The sequence below is a fragment of the Fukomys damarensis genome, unplaced genomic scaffold, assembly GCF_012274545.1.
Source record: "Fukomys damarensis isolate Sample0158 unplaced genomic scaffold, DMR_v1.0_HiC HiC_scaffold_39, whole genome shotgun sequence".
Classification (NCBI taxonomy): Eukaryota; Metazoa; Chordata; class Mammalia; order Rodentia; family Bathyergidae; genus Fukomys; species Fukomys damarensis.
Genome location: NW_022900951.1, coordinates 106392376 through 106418202, shown reverse-complemented (window position 1 = coordinate 106418202; position 25827 = coordinate 106392376). Strand labels below are relative to the sequence as shown.

General features: G+C 34.8%; 1 protein-coding gene and 1 pseudogene across 3 annotated transcripts in view; one reads left to right on the top strand and one right to left on the bottom strand.

Moving 5' to 3' along the window:
• Znf280c (zinc finger protein 280C) overlaps positions 1 to 25827 on the top strand; it is a 57828-nt gene that overhangs the window by 19831 nt on the left and 12170 nt on the right. For 2 of the 3 annotated variants that reach the window (XM_010607995.2, XM_010607996.2), the window contains 9 exons: positions 1981 to 2133; positions 2278 to 2387; positions 7567 to 7787; positions 10022 to 10179; positions 10957 to 11057; positions 11947 to 12093; positions 17293 to 17424; positions 24716 to 25026; positions 25338 to 25478. In XM_010607995.2, coding sequence (XP_010606297.1) covers positions 1981 to 2133; positions 2278 to 2387; positions 7567 to 7787; positions 10022 to 10179; positions 10957 to 11057; positions 11947 to 12093; positions 17293 to 17424; positions 24716 to 25026; positions 25338 to 25478 — 1474 coding nt within the window. The remainder of the gene's footprint in view (positions 1 to 1980; positions 2134 to 2277; positions 2388 to 7566; positions 7788 to 10021; positions 10180 to 10956; positions 11058 to 11946; positions 12094 to 17292; positions 17425 to 24715; positions 25027 to 25337; positions 25479 to 25827) is intronic. The other variant, XM_010607997.2, reaches the window with a different exon arrangement.
• On the bottom strand, positions 19582 to 22868 carry LOC104850905 (annotated as a pseudogene).

Here is a 25827-nt window from a genome sequence, read left to right as displayed (position 1 = left end):
AATATTTGAAAGACCGTTAGTCACATGGTTATAATTGAAATTTTAATAAACTGATATCTTACTATCCAAATGAATGATATAAATATAGTTAGATGTGAATATGTTATAAAATGGTAGAACTTAAGAAATGGTGTTTTGCACATGATAAATGCTCATTATATATATCCACTGAATAAATAGTGAAGTTTCCCAATTAAAGAAGGGTTTGATTCTCTACAGTAATAAAGTTCTTAGCTGAGAGTGGTGATGCACACTTGTACTTCGAGCGCTCAGGAGGCTGAGGCAGGAGGATCGCTGCAAGTTTGAGGCCAGTTTAGACTACATAGTAAGTTCAAGGCTAGCCTGAACTACATGGTGAGACCCTGCCTGAATAAAAAAACAGACTCTTCATTAACTTGAATGAGTGTGCCAAAATAATTTTATCTACTTAAAAATTTTCCTATAGTCAAAAAGTTACTATATTAATATATATTTTACTAAAGAGAATTTTTTAATTTTTAATTACTAACAAATTGGCATATATTTATCAAACGAAAAGAAAAAATTCTATAGTGATATGAGTGTCAAAATATTTTCCCATTTTGATAATACTGTATTTGACTTGATATTTCCATGTCTAGATTACGAAAATAACCAAGAGCCAAAATAAATAGAGATATGAAAGAGTCGTCTTTAGTTGGATTTTACAAAACACATGGTCTTAGTCATAGAAAAATTCAGAATTCATGGAACATCTATCTGTACGTTAAAGACAGTGACTCTCTCTTTTAAGAAGGCTTTATAATGCAGAGAGTAGATTTTTGCCTTGAATGGCAAATACAATTGTAGTTGGCTAGAAAGATACAAGTTTGTTTTGTTTGAGACAGGTCTTGATGTTTAGGTCAGGGATCTTGAACTCATTTAGCCCTGGCTGGCCTCAAATTTGTGCTGATTTTGCCTCAGCAATCTGAGTGCTGGGATTATAGGCGTGCGCTCGAACCACGGACTTCTGCATGCTAGGCAATTGTTCTGCCACTGAGCCACAGCCTCAGACTAAAGCATTTGTTCTAAAGATTTTTGTGGTCTTTACCAAGTCACCTAACTTCTTTGTACTTCTATTTTCTCACATTATTAAAATAAATACTTTTACTTTTTTCTGCATAATACATGCCTTTTCCAAACCTAAATTGAACCATTGGGAGATAAAGTTACTTATCTCAGGGCTTTTGTGAGGTCCAAATAAGATAACTGAAAAATGAAAACTACATTATTATTAATAAATAGTTGCTGCATTGATAATTATGAGTGATAATATGTGGCATATATTTGGAAGCATGAATAATCAACTCCTGTCTAAAATGATTGTACAAGCTCAAATATACTTAAACACCAAAGATGAGTTCATTTTAAGGAATTTAAGTATACTCTGTGCTATAATTTTTCTTTCTTTTGCCTTGAAGTTTTTTGGTCTGACTTCTTTCATGATATGTATTTCTTATTTGAAAGAATCTTTTAGAGTTTTCCTGTATAAACCCTACTTATAGTGGCACATTTCTATAATCTCATTATGCAACAGGCTGAGGAAGGAAGATCAAATGTTCTTGCCCAGCCTGTAGTGAGACCCTGTCTTGAAATTTCTTTAAAAAAAGAACTGGGGAATGTAATTCTGTTGAATATTGCTTGTCTAATTTGCAAAAGGCTCCAGGTTCAATACCCAGTACCATACACAAGAAAATGATTTTCTTGCATGAAACTTTAGTCCATGAATTTGTCAAATATATGTAGTCCATAAAAGCTGTTTGTATAATTTCTACTCCTTAGTTATATATTCTTTGTTCTTCTTTGTTATCTGTATGGTAGTTTAATATTATCTTTAATTTGCTCAAAGGTATTTTTAGTTCATTTTAAATATAAAACCATTTTTAGTAGGCAGGTTTACCTAAGTAATATTGTATACAAAAACATTTATAAATATCTTTTCCACTATTTAAATCTTTATAGGTGTGGATCAGACCTCATTTGGATTAAAACGTCCTTCTACTTCTAAAATAAGCAGTGTTAATCCAAAAAAGCCGAAGACCAGTGAACGTGTTTCTGAAATAAATCCCTTCTTTTCATCTTCCAAGACATCTTCCAAGGTTATGGTATCACCAGGTAAGTATGAAATCCAACATGTGAAAAAGTAATCATCTTATGTATAAAGTATAGAAATTGTGACAAAATTTTAAATTATTACTTGTGGTTATTTGAGTTTTTAAATTAGATGAATTTCTATCATAAAAGTTTATTTTATTTTAGGTTTAAATATTTCATCCACTGAACTGAAAACCGAAGAGCCTTTCCTAAGATCTTGTCCAAAGTGCAATATTCAGTTCAATATTTTGGATCCTTTGAAATACCACATGAAGGTAAAAACTTTTTTCAAAATTTATTTTTAAATGTTTAAAAATCCCTGAAAATTCTAAGGATTGATATATAGTGAATGGTGATTTGTCCAGATATTCAGATAATAAATCTTCTCGTATTGGTGTTTTCATATAACAAGTAAAAATTGGTACTCATGATTGTTGTTATACAAGTTGTTGTTGCTGTTGGTTTTTTGTTCTGATACTGAGTATTGAACCCAAGGCCCCACACAAGCTAAGCAAGTGCTCTCCCATTAGGCTATATCCCAGCCAATTTTTATTTTTAGACAAGATCTCACTAAGTAGTTCAGGTAGGGCTCAAACTTCCAGTCCTCCTGCTTTGGCCTCCTAAGTAGCCGGGATGACAGTAGACTCCCACACTGAGCCCAATCATGAAATTTTAAAAAGTAAATTCATATACACACTACAGTGTGTGGCTCTTGCATTTCAATTATAAATGAAAATATTGTATTAATGAAAATATTTTATTGACTGAATCATCATTCTTTTCAAGCTTCTGGTAAAGTAGGCATTTTTTAGTTGTTTAATCTTTTGTATGACCTAAAAATTCCTCTTATTTTTTGTCCATGGTGATATATGCACGTTACATACTCATTGAAAATGTTAGTTTTACCTTTTAGTTTTCATCACTCAGAAATAAACCCTCACAAGAGCAAGAGATGATAGACTAGAGATCCCTCCCTTGGCCTCTCATCACCCCACACCTGCCCCTTTTCAACAGGAAGTAGCTACAGAAGAGAGATACTTCGCCCCTCTTTCCCAGGCCATAACAAACAGAAAAGGGAGGATTATAAGATAAGTGCCTTGGAATGGCTGCCGCCATTCCGATGAATAACTTCTTCACCTTAAAGTTTCCACTTCCTATCTCATGCGTCACCAGTCATGAGACCGGCGCATGAACAAGGATTGTCTGCATAAAAATAAATGTCCAAGAGTGGCCCCAGAGTGGCTGCCCGTGCAACCCATGCAATCCCCGACCCGCCTACACCAGTCACTCAATATGTAACCAAGCCCCTTCCTGTTTCCTCTCTCTTTTGTTCTCTTTTTGCCAAGTAGGCCATTGTGCCACCACCGGGGCGCTTTAATAAAGATTTCTCATATGAGCAAAAAAGAAAAGAAATAAACTGTCGTAGCATTTTTTTGAAGTGATAGCTTCAACTTAATCCAGAATATAGCAGATGTAGTTATAAATGAATTCTAGCTTTATATTAGTGTGGGGAGCTCTTGATATTGGGTTTTAAATAATTCTCAAAGTACTAAGACAGGTTTTAGAATACATTCCTCTTGAATTCAGATGTTATAATAGCTTACTGTGTCAGTGTATTTTAGATAGTCTTATTCTCTCTTTGCATACCTGGTGTAAATAGCATGAAGTTGGGGAGGAGACAAGAAAAAAGGTAATGTAGATGATAATATAAGGAAGAAAGATTGAAAAGTGTGTAAAGTAAAGAAACAACTTGGGAAAAAGTATTCTTTGTTGTTCCATCAATTATAAAGCTTTTATTGAAATTCAGCATTTTATGATGTGGGTGTGGTGGTACATGCTTGTGATCTAAGCACTTGAGAGGCTGAGGCAAGGGATTGCAAGTTGAAGGCCACCCTAAGACTACATACATATTGAGACCCAGTCTCCAAAGAAAAACTGTGTGTGGGAGGAAGGGGGGCTGTTCTAAAATTCTGAATACACATCTCTGTTCGGGGCAAAGCTGTATTGTTCTGTCACTGCATCTCCTGAGAGTGTTTGAGGAAGGTAAATCCAAGTTTTAATTATCAATATTTTCTTTGATATTATCCAATTCTATTTTATGGTATTTGTCATTAGGAGTTATTGGGTGTACCCTTACAGATTCAGTGTGAATGCATTCTTTTATGTCTTCTTTTTTTGTTGTTGTTTTTTGTTTTGTTTTGTTTTTTGAGACGGTCTCCCTATGTAGTTGAGACTGACCTGGAACTCACTTTGTAGCCCAGGCTGGTCTCGAACTCACAGTGATCCTCTTGCCTCAGCCTCCCAAGTGCTGGGATTATAGACGTGCCTCCACGCCCAGCTTATGTCTTATTCTTAATGCTTTTTAGCTTTCATTCCATTTTTATTGATATCAAGCTCATAATCCTTGCTTTCTTATTGTTTTCATTTACCTTCTGCATTCTTTTTTATCCCTTTATTTTTATCCCTTCCAAATCACTTTTAGTATTTTTTTTTCCTTTTTGTGGTACTGGGGATTGAACTCAGGACCATGTGCTTGCGAGGCAGGTGGCAGATTTAGTGTATTTCTTATTCTTACCAAAATTATTTTTGCTTTTGTGATCATACATGAAAATCTCTATTACGAGTTGTGTTAAACCCATTTATATTTGGATAGGAAAGATTTAATTGATCGGATAGACTTACTTGGTTTTGGTTCTGTAACAACTTTTTGTTAGGCTTTCTTTTCTAAGACTTTCACTTTGTACTTGTTTTGTGTATATATAGCTTGGATTGTTTGTAAAGTTTCTTTCCATCCTAACTTGTTTTATTACGCAGTCTTGTCCCTTTTTACACCATTTGATTGAGGTGTGATTGACATGTCTCAGAAAGCACTAGTGCTTCACATATATATGACTCATAGTATTCAAAGATAAATACATATCTGCGAAAACATTACAATCTATGCCATAAACACATCCATCACCTTCAAAGATTTCTATACCCCCTTTTTTGTGTATTTGATAAAAACACAAAATAATTCCTACCCCATTAGCAATTTTTTAAGTATCCAGCGCAGTATTAACTACATGCTATACTGCCATGTACAGGTGTAAATTCCCTATGATGAGTGTTATCACTATGTATGCCGAAAATGTACTTATAAATGTTTTGTTGTATATTTTTTAAAGTTAAAAAAACTATATGCCATGCTGTACAGTAGATATTTGGGGCTTATTCAGCTTTAATAACTGAAATTTTGTACCCTTTGACTCTTATTGCCCTATCTTCCAGACCATGACAGACACCATTCTACTCTCAGCATTATTAGTTTGACTACTTTAGATTTCTTGTATAAAAAGAATCATGTAGTATTTTCCTTTCTCCAAGGATATATAATATTCCTTATTATGTATAGAACCACATTCTCTTTATCCATTTGTATGTGACTAGACATTTAGAATTGCTTTCATTCCTTGAGTATTGTGAATAATGAATACTGCAGTAAATATGAGACTATACATTTGTCTTCGAGATCGTGGTTTCAATTTTTTTTTTTTTTTTTTTTTTTTTTTTTTATTTTGTACTGGGGATTGAACTCGGGTCCTTGCAAGGCAGGCCACCGAACCGCTGATTTAAATCCCTGGCCCCGTGGTTTCAATTTCTTTCACTACATAAGTATCCTGCTGGATCATATGGTGGTTCTATTTTTAATTTTTTGAAGAACTTCCATACATTTTCCACAGTAGCTGCATGATTTTACATCCCATCAACAGAGTACAAGGGTTGTCTTTACTCCACATGTTGGCAACACTTGCTGTCTTTTTGATAATAGCCATTGTAACAAGTATGAGGTGATCCCAGATTGTGGTTTTGATTTGTTTCTCTAAAGATTACTGAAATTGAATGCCTTTTTTAAATAAAAAATATTTTGTCTCTCGCTTTTTTTGCACTAAGGATTGAGCCCAGGGCCCTCGTACTTTTAAAATTTTCATTATTTTTAGGTTTTTAAATTTTAAGACAGTCTTACTAAATTGCCCAGGATGGACTTGCACTTGTGATCCACTTGCTTCAAGCCTCTCAGAGTGCTGAGATTACAGATGTGTGCCACCTTGAATGCCTTTTCACGTGGCTTTTGGCTTGGCTATTTGTATGTCTTCTTCAGAGAAATGCCTATTCGGTCCATTTGCCCATTTTTAGATCAGTTTGATTTTTTTGCTATTGAGCTATAAGGGTTTTTATATTGTGTGGATATTAACCTTTATCAGATCTATGCTTTGCGAATATTTTCTATTTATATTTGTTTTTTGGCTCTTAATCCTTCAAGATATTCTACAACTGAAAAGTGTATACAATAAGTTTTCTTATTGAAAAGGTTCATATATGAAGTATCTCACATTAGTATCAATTTGTATTAGATAACTGATTTTCTTCATGAGTTACATATCCCTGTCAGATATGTAAGCAAACAGATTTAAACATTGAGGTTTTTCAAAGCATTGAGATAACTGGTGTTTAAGCCCCATATCTTTTAGCACCTTGAGTCTGGAGAACGTAAGACTGGCTGTGCTTAATATCTAATTCCAATCAGGATTGGTAAAACCTACTACTTTGTGTTACTTGATAATTAAATTTATACATAATGGTGTATAAAAATGCATTTCCCTTTAGGCCATATCTTAACACAAACATAAAATACACTATTTTTATCCAAGAAACAAAGTATTAAATATTTACATCTGAAAAGCAGGAATTACAATGACAAAGGTATTAGGTATATAGATATCTCTAATCTTACTTTTTTTTTTTTTTTTGGTAATGGGGATTGAATTCAGGTCCTTGTGCTTGCAAGGCAGGTGGTGGCACCACTGAGCTAAATCCCCAGCCCTAGATATCCCTGATTTTAAGGGTTTCAGTTTGTTCTTGAAGTTATTAAGATAATGGATATCTACTGTTGGAATTTTTTAGAATTCATAAGGAAAGAAGCCATTATGTTGTGAGTCTTCCCAGATATATTGCCAGACATACATTTTTTTTTTGAGACAGGGTCTCACTATGTAGTTCAGACTGGCCTTGAAGTCACTATGTGGCCTAGTCTGGTCTTATACCTGCAGTGATCCTCCTGCCTCGGCCTCCAGAGTGCTGGGATTACAGGCATGCACCATCATGCCCACCTGTTTTTGAGTTTTTGAAACAGGGTCTTGCTATGAAGTTCAGGCTGGCCTTGAAATCTCTTTGTAGCCCAGGCTGGCTTTGAACTCATGGGAATCCTCTTGCCTCATCCTCCCAAATACTGGAATTACAAACATGTACCACTATACCTGTCTCTTAATTTTGTTTTTGTTTTTCAGAATTGGTTTTTGGCGTGTAATATTTTCCTAGATCAGACGAGATTTGGTGCATTCAGGGTGGTATGGCCATAGACAGGAATCTAATATTTTAAGAGATGCAAATAAGGCTTATTTTTTTCTCTTCCAGCGCTGTTGTCCAGACATGTTAAATAACTTTCTGGAAGCTATTAAGAGAGAATTTTCATCTGCTAAAGACACAACAAATGCTGGTTCTGAGAAAGAAAAGTTGATCATGTTAGTTAGTGACTTTTATTATGGAAAGCATGAAGGAGCCATGGAGGAAGAACCGAAGACTTACACAACCTTTAAATGCTTCAGTTGCTTGAAAGTTCTTAAAAATAACATTAGGTATGTCAATAGTTACAACCATCCTTTGATAACCGAGTTCCATTCCTGTGACTAGCTCATTAATTGAATTGGTCACTAAATGAGGAATTGTATATGTTATTTACATTAGAGTATTCAGAACAAAGAAAAGGTCAAAGGAAGCTCCAACTTGATGACTGCTTTTATTTGTATAACTCTTACCTGCATTACTATAATGTATAGTAGAACATAAAACTATAGTACTGTGTAGTACAATCAGAAATTACAATGTTGTATGAAGAAGATATACTATACTTTAAAAAAGACATTGAAGCCAGGTGTGGTGGCTCATGCCTGTAATCCCAGCACTCAGGAGGCTGAGGCAGGAGGATCACTGTGAGTTCGAGACCAGCCTGGGCTACATAGTGAGTTCCAGGTCAGATTCGACTACACAGTGAGACCCTGTCTCAAAAATCCAAAAAAAAAAGACATTGAGGCTTGGGCCTGGGATTTAGCTCACTGGATTCACCGCCTGCCTTGTATGTCCAAGGGCCCGAGTTCGATCCCGGGTACCAAAAAAAAAAATTAGGGAAAAAGACATTGAGGCTTTATAAACAAGATATAGATATCCCTAGACAAGGAATTTTAACATGTTCTGCTAATAACAGAGGCAGGTTATTATGCTCAAAAACTTTTATCCTTGTGTTTTAGTAGTTTGACTTTTGCATCTAATTGTATTTTTTTTCAGATAGCTTTAAGAAAGGACAAATGTAACTTTAGGAAAATTACTTTTATTGCCCTACATTTATTATTGAACTAAAAGTTTACTGTAAGATGTTCTTATTTTCTAGTCGCTCTTGAATCGTATTCTTATATCATAAGAACTACTTTATGCAGTCTGACCCTCCATAGTCTTAATGCTCAAATTCTTCATATTTATAATTTTTAGCATATTTAGCTTGTGTTAAAAAGTGAATTTATTGTAGGGGTGGGTTTATTCATTCTTTAATTTATGCAGTCCTGGGTATTAAACCTGGAGGCTTCACGTTGAGCTACATCCCCAGCTCTTTTTTACTTAATTTTGAAAGATAAGTCTGTGAGTTGCCCAGGCTGGGCTCAATCTCAAAATTCTCCCTCAATCACCCAGAGTTCTAGGATTACCTGTGTGCCATGAGACTCAGCTCCTAGCCCTTTTTATTTTTTATTTTGAGACAGGGACTCAATAAGTTTCCCGGGCATGTCTAGAACTTTTTGATCATCCTAGATCTGCCTTCTTCAGTGCTGAGGCTACAGACATGTGCCACTGCACCTGGCACCTAAAACATTTTGAAATACATGTTCCCAGTGGAATTTTAAAGACTTTATACACGTATGCTTAAATTTAGAAACTTGTACTTTACTGTCTTTGAGATACATAGTGTGTAACATAGCTATCATTTTAGGTGAGATAATAACAAAAGAAAGTAACAAGTCACACATGTTGTTTGTTTTTTGAGACGATGTCTGGCTATGTAGTTCAGGCTGGCCTTGAACGTATGACTATTCTCCTGTCTCAGTCTCCTGAGTTGCTGGGACTACAGGAGTATGCCCATGCCTATAACATGACATATTGATTGGTATTTTTCAATATTTAAGTAGCTTGACATTCATATTAGGTGAGGTTTTTTTCCAACATCTTATTATAATAAGAATTTTCAAATATTCAACATATACACAATACCTATGTATGTGTGTGTATATTTTTTTCAGACCTTCAAAAGATTTCTTTCATGGTAGTTTTGTTGGTAGATTTTTCCTTCCTCTGATTATTTTATTTTGAAATAAAAGTAGAATTTCAGATATGGAAAAGAAGACCGCTTTTCTTCATCACAAAAAGTTTTAAATTTGAAATAATGCCAAAGCATTGTAGCAGATTAGTGATATTTCATAATAACTACATTAATAGATTATTTAAGCTATACACTTTCTTTTGAGACAAGGTATTGCTATGTTGCCTAGGCTGACCTCAAATTCTTGAGCTCAAATGATTCATTTGCCTCAGCCTGAGTAGCTAGGACTATGGATGTAAATGTGCCTCTGCCACCTGAAGTGCATGCTTTGTGTGTGTGTGTGTGTGTGTGTGTGTGTGTGTGTGTGTGTGTGTGTGTGAGTGATACAGAGATGTTATTTTGAGTTCCAGTCATACAACTGCATTTTGTAAATTTTACGTTAAGATGCTTACTGTGAGATTTTCTGTGGTTATGTCTATATTTTTGCCCATTGACAATCATTTATAGGTTCATGAACCACATGAAACACCACTTGGAACTTGAAAAGCAGAATACTGAGAGCTGGGAAAACCATACCACCTGCCAGCACTGCTACCGGCAGTATCCCACGCCCTTCCAGCTGCAGTGCCACATCGAGAGTACACATACTCCTCATGAGTTTTCCAGTAAGTGGCAATTTCATTGAAGTTCTGAATATTACTGATTTTGATCATCTAAACTGAGTGAGAGAACTTTAAAAATTCTGTTGAAAAATAAGAATAAGCAATAGACTTTGTAATGTGTGGGCAAAATAAAACATGTAATCCTTACAAATAAAATTTGCTACTAAAATTGAAATGCTCATGTAAATAATTCATTAGTGGGAACTCCTTTGACACAACTCAGTGCTTTGTGTGTAAGGTAGTAAACTCAAACACCCAGATCTGTGGTTTTCAAATTTGAAATAAGTGGCCTTGATTTACACTTTATTATAAAAAATAATTTCAGGGGCTGGGGATTTAGCTCAGTGGTTCTGCTCCCTGCCTTGCAAGCGCAAGGACCTGAGTTTGATCCATGGTACCAAATAATAATAATAACAATAATAATAGTAATTTAATTGGTACTTAACACTCACAGTCTGGGAACTGGACAACTTGGATTCAGGGCCTAGCTCTGCCTCTTATTACCGCTGAGCGATCTTAAGCAAGTTACTTAATTTTTCTATGCTTTGTGTTCCTCTTATGAAAAACAGGCATAAAAATAGCAGTGCCTCCCTGTTGTGAGAATTAAAACACCAAATAATGTCCTTAGAATAGTGTTAGACTCAATAGTAATAGATGTATTAACACCAACTTCACCTTTACTACTACTGCCATTGATACTACTTCTTGTTATGGAAGTAGAAAATGCATCCTTTTTTATGTACATCTTTAAAATGATATAATGTTTTTTTCTACTTTCAGCTATTTGCAAAATCTGTGAATTGTCATTTGAAACAGAGCATATTCTTTTGCAACACATGAAGGACACTCATAAACCTGGTGAAATGCCCTATATTTGCCAGGTACATAAATGTTTTATACTTTGACATTTGTTTGATTTCCATGTGCCATGAAATAGTATTGCTCTTTTGATGTTTTACCCATTTTCATAAAATTAGTTACTATATTAAAATTTGAAGAGCCTCTTCATTAGTGAAAATTGCGTTGGTTTAACTTAAGCATTGTATGTGGGAATGGCAAGCTGGATTTGGCCTGCAGGCTCTATGTAACCTCTGTTTGCTGACCTCTGTAGTAGACAAAAATATCCTTCTGGAGAAAGATATGTGGGCTCATTATCTTAAGGAAGATTATAGACATGCCAGGGAAATAGAAAATCTTCATAGTTACAGAGGGCCCAATTAAATCCTTTGGGACCAGTGTTTTTCCAGAATTTGAAATGACACTCAGTAATAATAAAGCAAGATAAAGATAAATTGTCATTGGAATAGCCTTTACAATCTAAAGAAGAAAATAAGCAGGAAAACTTTATAGATCAAGAAGTGTCAGAGCTTGAAAATTCAAGTGAAGATGGGAACGGTAGATCTGAAAAGAAGGAAACCTTATGTTTTGGAATATATCCCTAAGCTTTGAAAGATAACATCAGTTTCAAAGGTTATCTTTATTACTTGTCATGATAGAAGTCTTAATTGTATAGATAGCAGAGATAAATAATACAGAATGTTCTTCTAAACAAGTGACTTGCTGAGCATGATGGTGCACACTGTAATCCCAGCACTCGGGAGGCTGAGGCAGGAGGATCACTGAGTTTGAGGTCAGCCTGGAATGCGTAGTGAGACCCTGCTGCAAAAAACGAGCACACACACACAAAAAAACAAATTACTCATTATTAATTTGATGTAATTGTATGCAAGTTATAAAATCTCAAGTTAAACTAAACCTTTATATTTTTAGGTTTGCCAGTTTAGATCATCAACCTTTTCTGATGTGGAAACTCATTTTAGAACATCCCATGAAAATACTAAGAACTTGCTGTGTCCATTTTGCCTCAAAGTTAGTAAAATGGCAACACCCTACATGAATCATTACTTGAAGCATCAGGTGAGATTTAGCAGTTCTTTGTTCTTGATATCTTAATGAATGGATACACATACTGAGAACACTGGTTACATTTGTTTAGATAAAAATGAGAGTTACTCCAAACAACACAATAAACATTTAGTTTACACAGAATTACCTGTGAAACTTCTACTTCTTTGCTTTGCCTGCTTTCTGATGATTGAAGCCCATAAGTAGTAAAAGTTCTGAAAATAGCTAGAAATAGGAACCCCACAGTAGAGACCAAAAGGGCAAATGAGTAGAATATTTTAAACTGAGGAAAATAAGATTGACAATTTACAATCTTCTATTTTCTTCTTTCTTCAAACCTTATTCCTACTTTCTAGCTCACATTTTGTTATGAGAAGATTGTCTTCAGTGACCCAGAAAGGTCGCTTGTAACAGCTCATAACAAAGGAAACAGCAATGACATTTACTACCAGATATGTGATCTATATCAAAGAACTATATTTAGGTTGCAGCTTGTTTCTTGCATGACTTTTGCCAGCTTTGCTGTGTATTTTCTAGGATATCAGTGCTTGCACCTTTCCCTTGAATTCTGATTGTAGGCTTCCTGGTTGTTTTTCTGAAACAGGTGATCTTTTAGGCTCAAAACTCTGATGAGTGTTTAAAAGAGCATCAGTGCCTTTGCAAAAATCAGAAGTCAATGGATTTACTGAATCTAAATATGTAATCAAGCTTTGCCTCCTCACTGAGCAGCTCATTATATTTTCTTATTATTGATTGCATTGTCATGGCCAGTTGATTCAGCATGAGTGCTAATATGGCTTTTTTCCCCAGTCATTAAGAAATCAATTTGTTGTTGATTAAAAGAATCATAAAAACAAAATCTCCAGATACATTCAGAAATATTTGTGTTATCACTAGGATAATACCGCTGTACTTATTTTATTTTATCCTGGTGGACCACCTTATCCTTAAGAACCTCTGGCAAAATCTTCCTATTCTAGGGATTTCCCTCAAATTGTTCCTAATAAAAGAAGTTTGATGTTTGGGTTTACAAAATTCATAGGACATCCTTCCTTATTTTTTTTAATTTTATTGAGTTTATTGGTACATTTTAGGGATACAGTACAGTTACATTCATTGTTGGGATCATGTACCTCTACATGGCAAGTCTTGATTCTCATTTTTTCCCCTTACCTCTGCCCTCCCTTCACCCCGTCCTTCCTTATTTTTAAAAATAGGGCTTTTTATAACTTGTAGTACCTTGTAGATAGTAAGAGACTTTGTATATTATGTTTTCCAAACTTAAGACCATCAAATCCTTTATTTACACAATATTTGTAAATATTTATTGAGGAGTATAGTTTGGGAAACAGTGTTCTTTGGGCTATTTCATCTTTTGGCCTTTCTTTTTTTTTTCTTGGTACTGGGTATTGAACTCAGGACCTTGTGCATATGAAGCAAATGCTCTGCCAAATCCCTGGCTCTTGACCTGTGATTTTTTTAAATTTTTTTTGGTATGGAACCAGGGATCAAACTCTGGACCCTGTGCTTGAGAGGCAGGCACTGGAACCACTGAGCTAAATCCCCGGCCCCTTGAACTTTGATTCTTAAAAGAATGAAATAAGATGGGTACTGTGGTACATCCTTATAATCCCAGCCCTGAAGGAGGCTGAGGCTAGAGTTCCAGCCCAGCCTTGGCAAATTAGTGACTCAAGGAGACCCTGTCTCAAAGTTTAAAAAGGGCCGGAGATGTAGCTCACAGTAAAGGCCCTGAATTCAATCTACAGTACTGCGAAAAAGTGAAGCATAAAGTAGTGTTGCTGTTTCATTATGAAGCTTTTAGCTTAATTCCTCTATGCTTTACTAAGCTTCAGAGGGATATGTACTAGGTAAAAAGAGATAGGTGGATGTACTATGTGGGCTATGTCTCTGTCATTCTTCATGCCCTAAATTGTATGTCTTAATTTGTCATGTGTACTGGAGAGTTATTTCATCAGGTCTGAATTGCTCAAATTTGGTAGGGAAGATTTCACTTGATCTTAGCCAAAAGGCCGAGAAGCGATTGGAAGATTTCAGATATGTTAAATGTTTTCATTAACTACATAAGAATATGTAGCTGCCATATGACAGCCCCTGGTAATTTTATATGCATTATTTTGTTTCATCTTTACAGTCACCTGTAAAGCAGGTGCATAATTGTTTCCCTTTCATAGATGAGAAAACAGAGCTTTATAGAAAGTAAGTAACTTTCACACTATCACATTCTTTTAAAAAAATAGCACAGCCAAAAATTGATTTAGGCCCCAAGATTTTACCACAGACTCACATCCCACAGACAATAGGTCTAAAGGCAGAAATGAAAAGGTCTGTATCACTTGGGAAATTTCCTCATATCACCCAAATAATATAGTATTCTTGTCAAAAAGCTCACACAGTTTTTCTCCACCCTTGGAACAAATCACTATTTCTTTGGTTAAGAATCCTGTTATCTTAACAGTGTACTATATCATCATCATCCTTAGCACATTGCAAGCATATATACTTAAGAGAGATGCATAAGACTTGAGTTTAATTTAAGGAATGATAGATTAATGTCTCCCAACACAGAGCTTTAAACTAGTTAAATTATGCGTGCTGTGCCTGTCAGTCTCTTATGATATGCCTCACTGTTTATTTAACAGATACTTATTAAACCTAATATATGCCCAAGACTTTTAGGTATGTGAGATATAGAAGTGAGCCGAGCAAAGTTTATACTCTCTGGAATTTGCATTGTGGTGGAAAGAGAGAGAGACAGAGACTGACTGACTAATGTCTGAATGTATATGTATGCCAGCTGGTGGTAAATACAGCAGGAAGAAAATACAGGTGGATATTGAAAACTTAAGTGAAGAGGTGATTACTGTTTTATGAGGTAGTCCAAGAAGACCTCTTCAAAGGTGGTAAGGAAATCATTTGGCTATCTGGGAGAGAAAGTTCTGGACAGGGAAGAACAGGTAGTGTGATGAACATATTCATACCAAGGATGTTCAGAGAACAGCAAGGTCAGTGTGGTTGGAGCACAGTAAATGAGGAAAAGTAGTAGATGAGATTGTAGCAATAGAAGGCAAACCAGATCATGTAGGTCCTTGTGTAAGTCAGAGGGGATTCTGGAGTGTTACGGAAAAATGACTGGAGAATTTAAGCATGAGAACTGCAGTATTTTTAAGATCTTTCTGATAGCCATGGGAAAGAATTGACTGTAGGAGGGTTAAATAGAAGATAGGAAGGAGCCTGTTGTAGGAATCCACATGAGTGGCTTTAGACTCTCATGGATGATCGCAGTGGTTGGAGATAATAAATGGTTATAAATACTTTTTGAAGGCATCGCTGATAAGTTTTATTAATGGATTAATGGGTTGAGTGTAGGATGTGAGAGAAAGAGATTTACAAGTAGCCAAGATTTTTTTATCTCAAACAACTATAAGAGTGAAGATTCCTGGGCCGGGTATTTAGCTCAGTGGCACCATGCCTGCCTCACAAGTGCAAAGTCATGAGTTCATTCCCCAGTACCAAAAAAAAAAAAGATTCCTGGGATATTTGAAGGCTGGGGAAGGAACAGATTTTTTTTACTGTTACACACACACACACACACACACACAGTGCATGGAAGGAATTCTGGAATTTTGTTCATGTTGATTTGAAGTGCTTAACGAACAAGGAGAGATATCCAGTAGACATTTAGATGGCTGCTATTTAAAACCATGAAACTGAGTGAAATACAGGTATATGTGGAGAAAAGATTTCTGGGAACTGTACTATAGGAAATTTTCTATCTTGATATCTTCCAGTCTATTTCTTGGCTGAATTTTCTCTTTCATTCTCGCTCTCTCTTGATCATATATTATGTTGATTGTACCTATAAGATCCAATGCACTTCTAAAATAGTCTGAAAATGAGACTAAAGCAGTAAAACACAAATTATATATTGTTTTGAACTTTATAGAGAATTTATTCATCACATGACACCTGTACAGTAGTAACTGTGCTCAGTACTTTTTTATATGTTGCCTCATTTTGTTTTTTCAAAATGATTGTATCTTGAAAGTAATGTTCTTGTGGAAATACAGCTTTAGAGAAAACATGTTTTAAATTTACATTTAGTATTCTTCAAACATAAAATATTATAATGAAAGCTTACATATAAAGATTGCAATTAATTTTGTATACTAAAAAATGCTATGGATGGTGATAAATTTTTCTTGGGTCCTATTTCCCACTGGCAAAATATAATAGGCCTACACTTGAAGAAGGGACTAGATCAAGGAGTTCTCAAACAATAAATCAGGAACAATTCTCTGTATTTCCTTATGCATGCTATCCAATATTATATCCTCTGTGTCTCTTTAACTTTAAACTAATTTTAAAAATTAGACAATCAGCTTCTCAGTTGCACTTGTAACATATGAAGTACTCAGTCACTACATAGGGCTAATGAATACCATAATGGACAATGTGACTATAGAATATTATCACTATAGAACATTCTATTGGACAGAAATGCTTTGTGCAACTCTAATGACCAAAGTTCTGTTTATTTTACCAACTTGTGAATCAAATGCAAATAGCAGAAACTATAAAGTATTTATTTAAGGATAAAAACATAGTATAATTCATTTTCACAGTATGATTTATTTGAACAGTTTATACTTCAAATTTATAATTAAAAGGCACAACTGGACAGGACTTTTTCCCCATTAGATCCTAAATGATATAATTTTTATGTTGACTGCTTATAGGGTAACAGATACTTTTAAAACTCAAATACTAATGCAATCAGTGTTTTTAAAACATAAAATAAGAGCCTGGTATAGTGGCACATACCTTTAATCCCAGTTCCTGAGGAGGCTTAGGCAAGATCACAAGTTCTATGCTACCTAGGCATCTTAACAAGACCCTATGTGGTGGGGGGAGGTTGTGAGCAAGAGCACTCTTACCTACCATGACTGAGGCCCTGAGTTCAGTCCCCAGTATAGTCAAAAAATAAAGTATCAGCTGAAGGTTTAGCGTAGTGGTAGCGTAAGGCCCTGTGTTCAATCCCTAGCATAAAAAATAATATTTTATTATTATTTGTGATAGGAATTGCTTAAAATACTAGTGTTTAAATTATGTACATGTTAGAATTAAGAGCAATTTCAGGTCCCAAGATTCATGGTGGTAGAAGTTACTATTTCTAATATTTTCTATGGACAGAAAAAGGGAATTCATCGCTGTTCAAAATGCAGATTACAATTTTTGACCTGCAAGGAGAAAACTGATCACAAGGTACAACATCGTACATTTATAAGGCCTAAAGAACTAGAAGGATTACCTCCTGGAACAAAAGTAAGTATTAAGTATGTTGCATTTTAAAATTTTTATGATACACATAAACCCTGCCTTTTTTCGTCTATTGAACATAATCTGAAACAGTGACCTCTGATTGTTATTAGCCTTGTAATTTTAGATTTTATCATTCTTATTCGTGGAATTTCTAAACGTGTGTGTGTGTGTTTTGCAATACTGGAGATTGATCCCAGGGCCCTTATACTGAGCTATATCCTCAGCCTTTTTCTTTTTTAAAATATTCTAATTCACTTTACCATTGGCATTAATTTTGTCTTTCATTTTTCTTTCAGTTTTAAGTTTTCTTTTCTTTTCTTTTTTTTTTTTTCTTCGTACCGGGGATCAAACTCGGGACCTTGCATTTGTGCAGCAGGCAGCAGCACCACTGAGCTAAATCTCCAGCCCTTTCTTTCTGTTTACAACAATTTCCAACTTATACCTATATTTAATATTATTTAAATCTGCTAAAGACATTAACTGATTGCTTTCCTAAATCTAAGGATTACATAATTTTAATATAAATATATATAATGTATTTTCATCAAATTTTGACAAAACTAAATAAGCATTCCTTTTTTTTAAGTCCATGCTCCTGTCATTTATAAAATCTTATTTAATTATCAGAAATTCTTGGTTATCACTCTTCAAATACAACAGTCTTCCTTCTGAACTGCCACTCACTTTTTATATAAAAAGCAATAGAAAAACCATTGAAATTATGCTAATCGTAGTTCTGGCCTTTGACACTATAAAATGTGAACCCTTTTAAAAAATGAAACAAGGGCCGGGGATTTAGCTCAGCAGTTCAGTGGCCTGCCTTGTAAGCGCAAGGACCCGAGTTCAATCCCCGGTACCAAAAAAAGAAAAAAAAAAAAGAAAGAAACAAATACATCCAAAGAGGAGTACATTCAAATGAGCTGAGTTCCTTGAAGGTCATCACCTTGGAAGGCCACAGTTCACTATCTTAGCTACACTGCCACTGCACAAAACACTTTTCAAATTCTTTTGGATTGCCCTCAAAGCCAGGTGTGTACTTTCTGCATTACCTCAAAATTAGATTTAATTTTTAGAAACTGTCATTTGGTGCCAAATAATGGTAACTGAAAACAAATTTGGCAATGCTATTTTTACAAAACAATGTATAATCCAAAAGTTAATAGTTTGTGTTTCTTAAATTAACTTTGAATGTAATTCTAAAAGAGCAAACCCATGAGGTTTTGGGCAATGGTAGATTGCTCTTTCAAATGCTAGCAATCACTATGCAGGCTAACATTCGTTTAGCTGTCTATGTTCTGGCATATTTGTTTAAAGTGACATTCTGACAGGTAAACTATTCTTTTAAAAAGTAATGTCATTCTTAAAGAATTTTATCGCTGTCAAAGTATTTTGTTAGAAGGTAGTTCTCCTTACTTTATCAATAAAAACTACTTTAAAAATCTTAAAAACAAGTCATTTATTTGCTTCCAAATTTTTTAATCATTAGCAAAAATAAAGTAATTTGAAATTTCTAAGATACTAAAAATTAAAACAACCTCAAATGTACTAAAAACACATCAAGAACCAAACTACAATTTCTGAGCTGCACTGTTTATTTTGCTGCTTGAAACCTAAGTGACAGCATGCCACTATAGTTATAGGGTTTCATCTAAACCTTTACTACATTGCAGATACAGAAATATACAGACACATTTCTTGAGAATTGACATTTTGCAAAATGCATCATTTTCATTTAAACATGAGAAGAGGAAATGTTCAAAAGGGTACTTACCTCAAGTTATTGCAGGTTATTTGTGACAATTTCTGCAGTATAAAATATGTTTAAATTTAACAGTAACATGTCAGTGTATTTAAAATCATGACAAAATCTTCTCTCTGGTCATGTTATCCATGACAAATTCCTGTGATTTTCTTTGTGTATTTAGGGCAAGATGTCAATGCAGCATAAATCCCTTGGTATTTTTATTTTGTTCTGGAGATTAAAGCTTTTTTTCTTGGGATAAGTGCAGCAGCAAAACACAAACCAGTTGATGAAAAAAGCATTTCCACATAGCTCCAGTAATTTTTAGGACACATCAACCTACAGTAGTTTTGCCATTTCCATTTCTTTTAAGGATTACATCTCTGCACTTAAATACATCTGTAAGAGCTTGTTCTTCATTAAGGGGGTTTGCTGACTACAGCCTGGTTGAGAAAATTTAGTTTAGTATAATGTGCACTGCCTCTCTTCTGATGATCCAGTTCAAGGAGCTGGTTGATTTCATCTTTTTGGCCGTGGATAGTGTTACCCAGTATGCACTTGCACCAGCAAGCTTCCCATATCAGCTACATCTATGTTTAATTCTGTAGAAATAAATATGTGCTCTTCTGTAAGCCTTAATTTTATGAACACTTCTGTTCTGATGTTTTGTAAAAATTCTTCAATGTGTTCTCTTAGGAAAGGATCGATCATGATGTTGCTGTGATTTGTTTTCAGAATCTTTTTAAATTCAGTGATATTCTGATAGGCACTTAATAAATTTGTTATAGAATTTCTGGATCATTTTTAATGACTTGGCCTCTTGTGAGTCAAATGGATTTATTTATTCCTGATTTCACAAGCATATTTGCTAAGACCAAGTATTTTAAACAAATTGTCTTGAACTTCCTGATCATTATAATCCTTGAATGCTTAAAAAACCATGTGTACCTTTTCAAATTCACCTTCTCTCAAGTCCATCTTACCACCACATTCTCTATTGACTCCCATGATCAGTGGATTAGGGATGGTGGACATGATGTGAAGTAACTGTTCATAGAGTTCTTTCAGGTTTTTGTTATTTTTCTGTGCTGTGTACATTTGAATTTCCAAGGCATATATTTCTAATAACTACCTTTTTCTTCTCAGTCATCAGTATGGCAGGACTGATGTATGTAACTGACATAAAATTGATTTATGCTTTCCATACGCCTCTCATTCTGAATAAAATTTTCCAAGTTTTCTGTTTGTCTTAAACCATAGCCTGTCATTCTTAGCATTTTCCAAAGCTTCCAGTGTTTCATAGAATTTCTGCAGTAAATCTATCTGGCATTAAAAAAAATCAGAATTCTGTTTCAAAGTGGAGTTTTACAATAATGAAAAGATGGAAATAAAGTGTTTGTAGATGGGGAGGGGAGGAGGGGGTGAAGGGAGAAAATGAGAACCAAGACCTGTCATGTAGTGGTACAAGATCCCAACGATGAATGTTACTGTACTGTATCCCTAAAACGTACCAATAAACTCAAAGCTGAAAAAAAAGAATAGAATTAATGAATTTTTCAGAATACTTTCTTGTGATTGCAGTCCAAATGTAGGTCAAATGTTGTTTATATGTATTCATCATTTCTGGAAAGTTTATAAATCTTTTTTTTTTTGACACAGGGTCTTACTATGCTGTCCAGGTTGGCTTTGAACTATGTAGCCCAGGATGGCCTTGAACTCACAGCGGTCCTCCTTCCTCAGCTTCTTGAGTGCTGGGATTACAGGCATGAGCCACCATGCCCGGCATCTTGAAATTAATCTTAATCATTTGTTTTGGTGCTTTAAATCCCCACTCTTCTTTTTTACCTTCAAGTTTCACAAACTTTTGGAAACTGCGTAGAGCTGCTTTTGTGTCATCATCTTTTAACACTTTGGAACTATAATACTTATTTTCCAAATGCACATTTGGCTCAGAGTTACTGTCTTCAGAGTACTCCAGGTTGTAGTTCTTTTCTTTATCTCCTACATTATGTGTATATATATATATATATATATATATATACATACATACATACACACACATACATACACACACACACACACACACACACACATACACATATATATATTTTTACATTTGGTACCAGGGATTGAACTCAGGACCTTGCACTTGTGAGGCAGGCAGCGGAACCACTGAGCTAAATCCCTGGCCCTTCTACTTTTTATTTTTGAGACAGGGTCTTGCTAAGTATTCCAGCTAGCCTTGGACTCATGATTCTCTTGTTTCAACCTCCCAGAGTGGTGGCATTACAGGCATGCACCACCATACCTGACTATAATCATTGCTTTTTTGAGTTGACATGTGTATTGTTAAAGTGATATTCCTTTGTAGACGGTGTAGCTAGATTGACTGTAGGCTGAGTCAACAGATTATTTTAGTGTTTTGTAGACTGCTTTTGAGCTATTCTACTTGGCAATATAAAAATCTTTCAGCTGCTCAACTATGAAATTTTTGAGATCAGGAATCATGTTTAATTTATGTTTGTGTCCTGAGAATCTGTCATGGTGTCTTGAATGCCATAGTTTTATTGAAGTTGGTATTGCTGAATCTACTTTCAGAGAAACAAATTATCCTGCATAGCCTTGCTGATTTTTTATTGAACAAGCAGATATCTAACTACAGATTTCCTTCTCCCTGTTTGCCTTATGTATATGTTCTCTAGGACTTATTTTTTTTTTTTGTACCAGGGATTGAACTCGGGTCCTTGCTCTTGCAAGGCAGGCCACTGAACCACTGAGCTAAATCCCCGGCCATCTCTAGGACTTCTTTATCTAAAGTTAGCTCTTGAGTATTTGCTCCAGAGGAGAGATAGATAATCCAAAATGAAATAATCATATTTGGTTTGGAGTACATATCTTTGAATGTTAGTATGTCTATTATTTGAATTAACTAAAATAACAAAGCAATGTTGTAAGCACGTAGAGCAAGTACCTTACTTTGCTCTTAACTGAAATATAATACCTGACATCCACAACTTAAAGGAGTTTATTTTAGCTCAAAGTTTGTTGAAATTTCAGTCCATAATCAACTGTTTCCAAGGCAGGGCAGCATCCAGAGGAACATGGCAGAGGAGAAACAGTTCATGGCATGACAGGCAGGAAGCAGAACAGCATCAAGGGAGAAGGAAGAATGTATATATACACCTTTTCAGACCAAACCCACAGTGACTCACCTCTTCGCACCAGGTTTCATCTTCCAAAATCATTCCCAGCCATAAACCAATGATTGGTCTAATACAATATCACACACCCATGATCCAGTCACCACCCAAAGGTCCCACCATGAGGCCTTGGGGGGATATCTAGAAAGCATAGCAGCAAGAGATACCATCCACTGCTCTTCTTTGCTGTCCATTTATTCAGTGTTGGGACTAGACATGCAGAATGCAAATGTAAGCAGTGCATCCTCTCATCTCGTCCCTTATTAGTAATATACATATGAGAATAATAGCATTTAGAATTCAACTTTTATTGTGCTTTTCATACATTCTATTTAATCGATGCAGTGATACAATGAAATAGGGCACATGTTGTCCCCTATTATAGATAAGACTAAATGGGATAAATTTTTTATTCAAGGTCACTTGCCTTCGAGGAAGTAGCACTGAAATTTAGCCTCCAGTCTTTTGACTCCTAGTCGTATGACATCAATCCATGTGTATTTCATAGGACTCACTTCATACTCTGAAGTGCACAAGGGAGTATAGTTCTACATGATTGAAGAAAATGTTAATACGTGACTCGTTTCCATCATTAACCAGTGAGCATAGTTGAACATTTTTGTTGCCGAAATAGTATTTGATGATAAATTTCATATTATCTCCCATTAAGGAAATTCTGAGCATCATTAAAATCTGTGCTATGTGGTTAATTAGTATAACCTCCACCATAACCTTTGGAAACACAAATCCTGCCTCATAAGCCCATGGAAGGAAACAAAAGGCTACAGTTTTGTTATTGCAGACCTTTCCAGAGTTATTTTGAAATTTGAGATTTGAAAAAATTTCTCCATGCTGGCCATCAAACCTGGGGCCTTGTACGTGTTAGATAAGTGCTCTTCCACTGAAGCTATATCCTCAGCCCTTAAATTTTGATCTTTATATTTATGAAAGCTTTTTATTTATATAAGAGTATTAAAATAGCCGTGGAATTATGATTTTTTGATATTCATACAATTTGTACTGTCTTCTAATTATCTGTTAATATCTGTTAACTATACTATCAATAAAAAGCTATAACAATAAGTAAATTATCAAGATAAATTTCATTTAATTGGTTGTGTAGAATGAAAGACTTCACTAACTGCGTTTTATACTTGCTCTTTTCAAAACAATACTTAAATTTTTGTATTGTAATGACTTTCTATAACAGCTTGAAAATATAATTTATATACCATCCATTTGAAGTGTGTAGTTCAATAGTTATATTTTAGCATATTCACAAAGTTGTACAAACATCATCATAATCAATTTTAGAACATTTTTATCTCCAGGAGAAACTTCATACTCATTAGCAGTCACCTATATTTTCCCTACACCACTATTCCATGAAAACTTTAATCTACCTTTGGTCCCTATGGATTTCCTATTCTGGAAATTTTGTATAAATGAATTTATATAATATATGATCTTTGGGGTAATTGGTTTCACTCAGCATTTTTCCTAGATTTCACCACATTGTAGCATGTTTCCATGTCTTTTTAATGGCTGAATAATCCATTGTATGGTATTTCACATTTTATCCATTCATCAGCTAGTGGACATTTGAATGTTTTCCTCTTTTTGGCTATCATGAATAATAACTTCCATTAAAAACTCATGTACAGGCCAGGGATTAAGCTCAGTGTTTCTGCTGTCTGCCTCACAAGTGCAAGATCCCTGGTACCAAAAAAAAAAAAAAAAAAAAAAAAAAAAACAAACAACTCATGTACAAGGGGCCGGGGATGTAGCTTAGTGGTGCCGAGCCTACCTGACAAGTGCAAGGTCCTGAGTTCGATTCCCAATACCAAAAAAAAAATGTACAAGTTTTGGTGTGCACATATGTTTTCATTTTTCTTGGGAACATACACCTAGGCGTAGAATCGCTGGATCATCTGGTAACGGTTATGTTTGCTATATATATCATAATTGAAGAAATACCTGTCCTTTTTTTTGTTTGCTTTAGCTTAAGCTTTGGGTAACATATTTAAGAAACTATTGCCTAACCTATATTCATGAGGATCACTTTTTTATTCTAAAGAATTTTACAGTTTTAATTTCTAAATTTGGTCTTTGATACATTTTGAATTAATTTTTATATCTAAATATGAAATGGGGGTTTTAATTAATTCTTTTGGGTCTGGATATCAGTTTTTCTAGCACTATTTGTTGGTAAGAATATTCCACCCCCCCTCTGCAAAGATTTGTTTCGGTACCCTTGTCAAAAACCAGTTAATCATAAATGTGAGTGCTTACAGGTGATATTTTTGATGTGACTGTGATAATCTTTTTAATGTATGTATTGCTTTTTTTATAGGTTACTATTCGAGCCTCATTTGGACCACCTCAGTCAAAACCACCAAGTACACCTTCCAGTTGTGCTCCAAGCTCCTCTTCTCTTCAAGTCTTATCTCCAGAATCTAAAAATACAACTGCCAGAAATGTCACAAAATCTTATGCAAGCAGATCTAAGACAACTAAGCCTCAGGCAACTGTGTCCACTGCAAATAAACCCAGTACAAGTAAACCAAGTGGAGGTACAGCTAAATGCAAAGGAAAACTGTCTTGCAAACCAAAGAGACAGCGCAACAGAAAAAGTAAACTCAACACAGCTTTGAAGAATTTAAGGTGCACTCTTATTCCTGATATACAATACTAATTTAATCTTTAAGATTTTATTTTCATATAATATACCATACCATAAAACCCTCTGGTGCATTTACATGGTAATCACCTGGCATAAAAGCCAAGCAAATGATGAAAAGGTACCTTTTGTATCTACGTAGCAGAACATGAGTCTTGTACACTGAATTTTGTGTTTTGTGCTTTTATCTGGTTATTATTGAAATGGCTAATTTGATCCTTTTTATTAATAACTTCTTCCCTTAATATTTTTGTTCTAACAGTATATTCTATCCCCTTTTTTTGGTCTCCATAAGGTGTCATCGGGGAATTTACAAATGTATTGAGTGTCGTTCCAAAATTAAAGATTTTGCAAACCACTTTTCTATATTTATCAACTGTAATTTTTGCAAATACAACACTAACTGTAACAAAGCCTTTGTAAATCATATGATGAGGTAAGTTAAGCATGTGAAATGCCAATCAAAATTGCTAGCAGCTCATTGGTAGAGTACTTGCTTAGCATGCGCAAGATCTTAGGTTTACTCTCCAGGACTCTCCAACACGTCATTCAGGAAGTTAAATTTTTGAAAATGGATTTATCTTATTAGAAGTAAGTTAATCTCATCAAGGAGCTAAAAAGATCTAACAAAATGGAACTTCTAGGATATTCTTGTCTGCTTTTCAAACTATTGGGACAAAAATTAGAATTATTTAATTAAATTAAAATGGATTTATTAGGGAAATACATTTTCCTATGGGAATTGTTTTTTTCTTTAAAGTTTTCAAATACAAAATTTTTAATGA